Source organism: Zea mays, chromosome 6, assembly GCF_902167145.1.
Source record: "Zea mays cultivar B73 chromosome 6, Zm-B73-REFERENCE-NAM-5.0, whole genome shotgun sequence".
In the NCBI taxonomy this organism is placed as follows: Eukaryota; Viridiplantae; Streptophyta; class Magnoliopsida; order Poales; family Poaceae; genus Zea; species Zea mays.
Window position 1 is genome coordinate 71,414,962 of NC_050101.1, and position 9,164 is coordinate 71,424,125.

General features: G+C 47.3%; 1 protein-coding gene across 1 annotated transcript; it reads left to right on the forward strand.

Moving 5' to 3' along the window:
- The first annotated feature begins 2,036 nt into the window (after positions 1–2,036).
- LOC100277842 (uncharacterized) lies at positions 2,037–3,614 on the forward strand. The gene is made up of 2 exons (XM_020539748.2): positions 2,037–2,358; positions 2,991–3,614. Exons 1-2 carry the CDS (start codon positions 2,260–2,262, stop codon positions 3,069–3,071), a joined length of 180 nt encoding a protein of 59 aa, XP_020395337.1. The 5' UTR covers positions 2,037–2,259; the 3' UTR covers positions 3,072–3,614.
- The last annotated feature ends 5,550 nt before the right edge of the window (positions 3,615–9,164 follow it).

The following is a 9,164-nucleotide window of genomic DNA, read 5'->3' on the forward strand; positions in this document are numbered from 1 at the left end:
TGCTTATTAAAAACTTGAGGTTCTTCCACGGATAGGAATAGATCTTGATTCTTATCTACTAGATCAACCACTGAATAATGCACAAACAAAGAAGAAGAACAAACGCCATTCAATAACATACAACATTCACCATACGTAAAGCTAAAAGAAAGCCTAACGAAAAGAGCGTTCGTTTTTCAAAAACATCGCAAGTAATGGCTATAATAAGAGGGTATTCTTTTCAAAAATGTGTGATCTATACTTTATAAAACAATACATGAGCTTAAAATATATTAAAATATTAAGTTCACCAAATTAATCTTTTATAAAACGCCATATGTGATACGTCTAAGATTAAGGGTTTATAAGACGATAAAACACGTTATAACAATATTAAACCTTTTTAACCTTTTAGAAAAGATATAAGTTATATATCTAAGGTTAATGGGCTTCGAAACAAGTAATTAATTTTAGAAGCATTATGGAACGTATTACAATTCATTGATAAACATTCACTTAGAAAACACATAGCCTATATAGGCTTTTAAGTGGATTTTCATGTAAAAGATAATGCAAATAACTATCTTTTAATTTCATTAGAAAACACGGCTTCGAGGTTAATGGAAGGAGGAGAACGGACGACGCGACTTCGAGGTCGCGGGCGCGGTCGGCATCGGGTTGCAGGGCGCGGACGTCGAGGTCTTCGGTCGGTCCTGGCGCGCGGCGCGGGTGGCTGGGATCGGGGCGCGGGTGGCTCTGTCGCAGCGGGCGTGGGGCTCGGGGCGTCGGGGCGTCAGGGTCGGTCGGGGCAGCTCGGGTCTACGCGCATGGCTCCCTGGCGGCGCTCGGCTGGGAGAGAAAGGGGAAAGGGAGGAGAAGGCACGGGTGGGCCCGGGTGGGTCCCGAGAGAGTAGGAAGGGCAGGGTGGTGGCGTTTGTGCACTGGAAGGAGCGGTGACGGCTAGGTCAGCAGGGAAGGGAGCATGGCTGCTTTGCTTGTTGGGCCTAATGGACCGATTATGTTAGGGTTTTGTTTTTTTCTTTTCCTATTCATTTTCTAAATTTAAAATATATTTTTAAATAATCCTAAAATTTATAATAATTAAACCAAAATTATTTATAAATAAAATATTTATTTTTGGACTAATAATTATTATATTATTTATTTAGTTTTTCATTTAAGAAGAAATGATATTCAATATCCAAAATCACTTATGAGCAATCCAAAATCATTTCAAATGTAAATAAATAACAAACACTTAAAAAATTTATTACCATAAATACCATTAATAATTAAATGTATTATTTTTATTTGATGATTTTTATAGTGTTACAATTATGTAGGTGTAATTCATAAAAGTGAGCTTAACATTTTGGATGTACGAGTCGCTATGTATAGAGCTTCAAGGGTGTATTGGGTGGGATTGATTGACGCATTCAATCGCGCCAGGCTGCTGCTCGCCTGGCCGGGTAGCGAATGTCCCACCCCACTTCCCCGCTCATGCAGGTAAGCCGGTTGAAAAGTGCCTCGCGTAGGCAACCAATTAGCCGCTCGGGCTCAGTCAACGCATGCATCCTGTTTGGGCGCGATGGACCGACAACCAATCTTGCACACTGGAAGTCTGGAACCCGATTTGTATGTATGGTGGACAAAAACATCTGCATGTAAAAGTGAGATTAACATTTTAGCTTGCTTACCGCCGCGACCCACGGGCAAGCAGACAACCATTGGCTCACCAGTCGCCATATAACCCTCGCGCATTTGAGCCATTCGCAATTTTACCATTATTATTTGTAAGTTTCACTAGTTTGTTATCGGACTTAGGCTATTTTCAATAGGACATCATCACACTTGTGACATGGCATTGTAATTAATAGAAGAGAGGTAGATATAGTTTCATGGAAGATTATAGAGTTTCATGGGATTTAAATCTGATGTGGTAGCATTGGAAACGGTACATTAAAGCATTGCATGAGAATGACCTTATAAATCATAGACCCAGTCATAGATACGGAAGTAGTAGAGATAAAAAAGGCAAAATAACGACTTTTTTCCGCGCGTTTGGGCCATGCATAACTTTACGTGGGCCCTGCATAACTTTACTTTGGGCCATACGGCTCGTTACAAGGGCCCAGTCTTTGGTGGAATCCGCCTGTCTCTATCTTCTCCATCCGTGACACGTCCGGCAGCTCCATCGAGTTCGAGGACTAGCCGCCGCCGCCGCACCTGCACGCACGCCAAGGGACGGGAGAGCAAGAGGGAGATCCGAGGAGGTCAAAGATGATCTACCGCAATTGGTCGCTGCTCTCGTCGACGGTCGTCATCTGGGGCGGCGTCGCCACCGCCGGCCTGGCCGGTATCTTCCTCTTGGGCGGCAAGGTACTGCCCTCAGTCCCCATTCCTGGATCACGTGCTCGACCGACCCCGTCCGTGCACGGTGCTTGTTTCGGCTGCTCCGTCGGTTTAATGATGTATGACGCGTGGATCTGGTTAATGCATTCGTGGGGGATGTGGTTGATGTCACATTCGAACATGGATACCTGATTGTACCTATCTGCGAAGAGCTACGGTGCGTTTAGAAATCACGAACTGCATACTAGATTAGGCATCTTAAATGCGGATGGTTAAATCACTATAATCTAGATTAGGGTTTGGTTTGTTTTTTTTTTTTTTGGTAATAGCACAACAGCTGACCAGCATGTTCTCAAATGCAGCGTTCGTCAATTTGCGTAGGACGACCATGGATACATTTAGAAATCATGAACTGCATAATAGATTAGGCATCCTGAATCACCATATTCTAACTGGTCCTTGTTATCGATCTCTACATAGTTTGCTGAAGAAATTTGATGTTATTCCTATTCAACGGACTGGGGGTTGTGATAAAGCTGACTTTGGATTTAAATAACCGATTTTAGAGTTTTTTCCCTACAAATACCATTTGGTAGATCCGTTGATGCATCATGCATGAGATCTTGTTCTGACGCGTTGCTTCACATGCATGTTGGCAGGAGAAATTCAGTCAGTATCTGTGCCGCGAAGGCGAGAGGCTTAGGCAGCAGGACAGAGCCACGATCGGCATGCAAAACTAGAGAGGAAGCATATGTAAGCCTGTTCGATATATAAAGGTCAGAAAAGCTTGCTCTGTATGTCAGCAGTAATAAAACTTGTGCTGGCTTTCAATTTCCCCAGCAAAACTTGCTCTGTATGTCAGTAGTAATAAGCTGACTCTGGTTTGTCGTGGGTTCAGTGCTTGTTTGGCATCAACTTGTGCGACATGGTACACTTCTGAATAAAGGTTATTTCATTTGGCTGGCGTGACTTGATAAAATTTAGTACTGGGTGTACTCGTACATGAGTGATGTGCAGGAATTTTCTCATGACTGATATACACCCCTAACATTCTAACAGTATTTTCTAGGCACGATTTTAAAATGACGGGTAAAGAGGGAAGAAGAAAAAAGACCACAGGTCAATACAAAAGGTAGCCCCCTACCCCCACCCCATGACCCTTTCCTCTTGGCATGCAGTTTTTCATGTTGACAACTGTTCAGCTATTAACTGTCCAAACTCAACTCCCAGACAATTTAGTGTCCCACAGTTGTTGTATGTGAATCCATTGTTTTGGGCTCTGAGTCCATTGCTTCTTCTCACTTCTGACTCAACCAAGTGTGGCTCTTGTTGTTGGTCTTCATTTCCTCTTTTTTTGTTTTGTTTTGGCTAGAGGCATTGTTTTCAAGTAGGATGACTTGCTAGTCGTTCTGGATGACCGACTTAGACGATTAATCGTGATCAACCATAATCGTGATCAACCACGATTAGTCAGATGACTTGAGCGATTAATCATGATTGGTTCAAACTGACTTGAACGATTAATCGTGACTAATCGTGATTAATCGGGCAACTTGAAAACAGTGGCTAGAGGTGCGTTGGACTTGAAAACTTCTGAGACGTCCTTTCATTCCCAGAGGCGTGGGTCCAACAACTCATCTTTTTGCATGGAACCAAATCCCTTTGGGTGCAGATTTTTAGGAGGGGGTAGGGGATGGTTTCAAGGTTGTGTTGAAGAGAGCTGGCAGCATTAGCCTCTAGGAAGCTTTTTTGCCCACATAAAGTGGAGAAGAGTAACGAGAGATCAAGAACTTTCTCCACTCACTTGGAAGTTGGAACAATTAGAGTCATTGAACCACTTTCATGACAAAAGTGTGTTCAAACTCTGAAAATTGAAAGTATTTATTTTTGGCCCTGTTTATTTTCTTTCAGGATTATATAGCTTATGAATTATATAAGCACCTATTGAACTGCTTATGAATTATCTAATCTAGGTATCTAGTTATATAATCTACCTAATAATTTGTGTTGTTTGTTTGTCTTTTAACTTATTTAAGCTGGATTATATAATATAGAGGGTAACCTCCGCCACTAGTGCAAACCAGCAAATCAAAAAAAAGGAAAAGGAGGAAAAATTTGAATAGTATTGCATCTCGTCGATCACGCTTTCATCATCACTAGCATTATCCTTATGCATGCCAATACACCGACAATGTGTACGTGTATGATCATGCGGCATGACAGTCGGCGGTCCTGCTCTTGCTGCCGAAGAAGTCGACGTTCCCGCAGGCCGCAGTAGACCCTGATGTCGTAGAGCCTCGTCCACGCCGACCTTGAACCGCTCCACGGAGGCGACCCTCACGCTGAAGCTGCGGCTCGTCTTGTTCCCGCTGACGAGGTACGCCGTCGTGTTGATCTCCACCGCGCTGCCAGGTAAGGCAGCGGCATGGCCGACGCCACGTTGGCCTGGACGTAGTGCGCCCACTGCAGCCCGGTGTTGTTGCTCACGTCCACGAACATGCTCTGGTACCGCGCTGGCTGGGGTTGGAGGCGGCGACGGTGAGGACGAGCAGCTGCCCGCCGCCGCTCGTGGGCAGCTGGCCGATGTTACGCGCCTCGGTGACGCGGAAGCTGACGGACGATGGGCTCAGCACGACGGAGACGACAGTGACGACGATGGCCGCCGTCACGATGTTAACAACTCACACTATCAGTGTGTATTGATTCAACTCACAATAGCGATTACAGAGAATTATAGTTTGGGAAGGAAGAACAGCACGAGGATTAAAGATAGCAGAAGAATGCCGAAGCCACTCTAGAAGGGACTAGAAGAACCTAGAGAGGAATGTAGAGGATACATAGAAGAGATAACTCGAGAAGGAAGATAAACAGCAGCACTCTGAATATTCGATACCCCATTCTCCTGTCCGCCAGGCTCCTTTGTAGCGTCTCTTAGTAATATGGGTCGGTATGGGCCGTTTGGGCTCACATTCCCTAACATTCTCCCCTTCTTAAAATTCGGCTTGCCCCCAAGCCGATACATGGCATCAATTCCACCAGGGTCCCATTGCAAGTGCAAGCAATTTATCCAAATAATACCCGAGTCCGAGTGAAGAGCCCTTGAAATGCGCTCATATAGATTTGTGGCACCTTCACTTCCTGTAGTCGAGATGAACTTCTTTATCTTCTCGTATTGTCTGTCACTAACAACTGAATCCACTCGACAACCTTCCTCCAATGGATCTGAGACTTTTATAATCTTTGCCCATCCAACCAATCTATCCAAAAATTGTTTTGCAATTTTCTCATGCAGCAGTAGACAAGAAGTAGCACTGCAGACTTGACCAGCATCCGCGAAGATCCCAAACATGGCCTCTTCAACAGCTTTGTCAATGTCACCAATGTCAACAAAGACAATAAAGTACCACTCTATGGAATTGCTTGGTAGCTTTTCAATATCAGATGTGATCATAACAAAGATTGTGCTCTCAGGAATCCCTTCAAGGCTATTGTAGATAGCGTGCCATCCTTCCTTATCCATGTGCTGGCAATCATCAACGATCAGAACCTTGAAGTGTGAAGAGGCAGGGACTCCACAGACATTCCTGAGAAAGGTCGAAGCATCAATCTCTTCTATATTGTTGCTGCTTTCCGATAATATGGCCATGCACTCGTCACAGCGCCCACAAGGCTGGTTCCTGCCTGGGGAACGACAATTCAGCGCTGCTGCAAACGTTCTAGCTGTGGACGTCTTGCCCACGCCGTGCTGACCATGGAAGAGGTAGATAGGAGCAAGCTTCCCTTTCAAAACAACACCCGAGAGGGACTGAGCAATAACACCATGCCTCACAAGCTCGGAGAAAGATATGGGCCGGTACTGCATAAATAAATTCCTGGAGCTCTCCTGGAACGTGCTGGCCTTCCTCCGGCCAAGCTCCTCCCCATCACCCAACAAGCCAAAGGCCCTGTCCTTTGCACTCCTCGACATCCCGGAAGTGGCCGAGCAACAACTCTGATTGTGGAGCGCGGCCTTGGCCATGGCATTGGCCTTGATGATGTTGGTCCGGCCGTCTACACATGTGTGTCGTAGTTTGCTGCCAAACGTCACCACGCTTCCGCTGCGCACCACGACACCTGGATCCCACAAGAATCGTTGTAGAACATTCACAGTTGCTCTGTAGGATATAGCAGTAACACGCTCCGTGTAGTAACCCTTGCCAATGATGCGATCGAAGAGCTTCCCTTGTGCGCAGGTCTCCATTACCATCACAACCATCACATAGTGACTGCAAGCAGCTAGAGTAACTGGCAATGAACCCCAGACATCTCCTTGACCCCCAATCTGGCTGGGACATTTGGTCGAACACCCAAGGGGCGAGTTGCTGCTGCTATCCGTCTTGGACTTGAAGATGGTGAAGGAGCAGCCGAGCTGGCGGTAGTTGGGAGCAGAGAAGAAGGGGACGAACGGGCGGTCGGGGAAGTACTCGTATCCGTCCTCCACCACCTGGTGCGCCCTGCACATGATGTCCAGCTCCTGCGCGCGGAGGAATTCCGTCGTGACGTCGGCGTCGAAGGTGCTGGACACATCGCGGTCCTGGCCGGACCAGAGCAGGTGGATGGAAACCCTATCCTCGATCTCCAGCTCGACCCAGGTCACCTTGGAGGAGCCGTCGGGCATGTCGGCGATGAGGCATCCCGACGGAAGGTGGCCCGAGCGCGACGGACGCGCGCCGAACCTGGCGTCGACGTGCACGTCTGGGCCGAGGAACGAGCCACCGGGCTTGGCGAAGATGTTGTTGTACGTGTCGACGTGGAGCACCTCGCAACCACCCGTATTGACCCACATGCGCTCGCCGGCTTGCGCCATCTTGATGAGCTCGTCCATGGCGCGTTCGGCTAGGCCCTCGAAGAGGCACCGGGCGGGGGCCGAGGGTGAGGAGGCGTCCCCGTCGGCGGCGAGCTTGCGCGAGAGGCGAGCCACGAAAGAGTGCGGCAAGGGGAGGGATGGGGGGTTGTGCGGCGGGACGAGGATCGTGCAGCCCGCGTCGGCGAGCAGCACCGCCGTCGCGTCGATGGTGAAGGAAGTGTATGGACCGTAGTAGTCGCCACGGTTGGAAACGTAGTAGTCGCCGCGGTTGAGGACTCTCATCAAACACTTGGTGGGCGTGTCGACAGGTACCTCCTCCTCCACTAGATCTGGGACAGCGCCCACGTCACTGAGCGCGCCTACGACCGTATCGCCAAAAACTGGCTCTACGGACCCTTCGTTGGTGTTGATGAAGAAGCTGTCGGTGTCCGCATCGTGCGGTGCGTCGGGGTCGGTGGAGGATGGGTCGTACCCGTGGTCGGCGAACTCGGTGTTGACAGTCGCGACCTCGCCATCAAATAATCCTCCCCAGTCGTCGGCGATGACGGATGGCGCTGCGCAGTACCGCTCGTCGTCATCGAAGCATCCGCCCCAGTTGTCGGCGATGACGACGGCCCCAACGGCCGCAGCCCGGGTGGGTGGCGCGCGGGCAGATGCGTCGGAGGAGGGGTGGTTGACGCTGGGCGGGGTGGGCGGTTGGTCGATGTACGCGGCAGACGAGAAGCGTCGGTCCCAGCGAGTCTCCCACTCGTCGAACCTCCTGTTGAACTCGTCGAGGATGAGCTTGACGTCGAGAGTCATGGCGTTGGCAAATTGAAGCCGAGGATCGAACGAATCTGATACCACTTGTTAACAACACCTCTTATAACTCAATGCAACAACCAGGAAAACTGAAACAATAGTGGTTGATACAAGTATGGGGTGAAATAGAGTTTGGGATATGTAGAGAAGCAAGGGAATCGAAGAGGGCTAGATATTAATGAGGAGATTTGTAGGAAGAAGATCACTGCGCAGAGGAAGAAGAAGAACAGTAGAGGAGGTGGCTTCTGGAATCTGAAGGAAGGAGGTCTGTGTTCTCTGAAAATAATCGATACCCCATTCTCCTGTCGGCCAGGCTCCTTTGCTGCGTCTCTTAGTAATATGGGCTGGCATGGGCCGTTTGGGCTCACATTCCCTAACACACGAGGGTCGCCGTGACCCGTGAGGGCGGCCAGGATGTAGTGCTTGGCTTCCAGGCCGCCCGCCGGAGCCATGCCTCGATCTCCTGTACATCAGGCGCCCCGACCTACTGGTATACTTGTACACAGTGTCGACGTGGACTCAAATTATATTGACGATTCTTCTCAACTTGCATGCATGCATGTGTCAACTTAATTATCAACTTTACCTATGAGTGCTTGGCAACGGGGACACCCAGAATTATCTTAATTAAATTATTATTGTCTGTTACATTTTTATCAATATAAGATGCTAATAGTAAATAGTACTCTATCTCTTAATTCTTTTTTACACATGCCGTATTAACTTTATCCTAAGTTAATATTTTTTGAATTTTAAAACTAATTTTAACTCACTCTGCGAACAACAATCTACACTGTAAAATAATGTTTTGAGCTGTGACCATATAAGTACGACACGCTGTTGGACACGATTTTATGGTTGAATCGTGACAATTGAAACAGGTGATAACGAACATCTTTATAAGGGTATATGGGTAGTCTTAGGACTGAATATCACTGGAGTATGTTTATAATATTTTAAATCTTAAGTCCGTGTGCCCATCATTTAGATAGAGGTTGGGGGACTGTTCCAAGGTCATGTGTCAACTTAATTAATATACTGATCTATATCTTTATCTTTATATTTAAACTTTACTCTGCGAACAATACAGTCTACAGTATAAAACAATGTTTTCGGTAACCATATTAGGACATGAATAGTGGTGCCTTGAACCATATCTTCGGTTGTGTCTAAATGAGTAAATATA

Coding starts and splice junctions, on each gene's coding strand:
- LOC100277842 (XM_020539748.2), top strand. CDS start 2,260: ATGATCTACCGCAATTGGTCGCTGCTCTCGTCGACGGTCGTCATCTGG. Junction 2,359..2,990: donor TCTTCCTCTTGGGCGGCAAG/GTACTGCCCTCA, acceptor GCATGTTGGCAG/GAGAAATTCAGTCAGTATCT.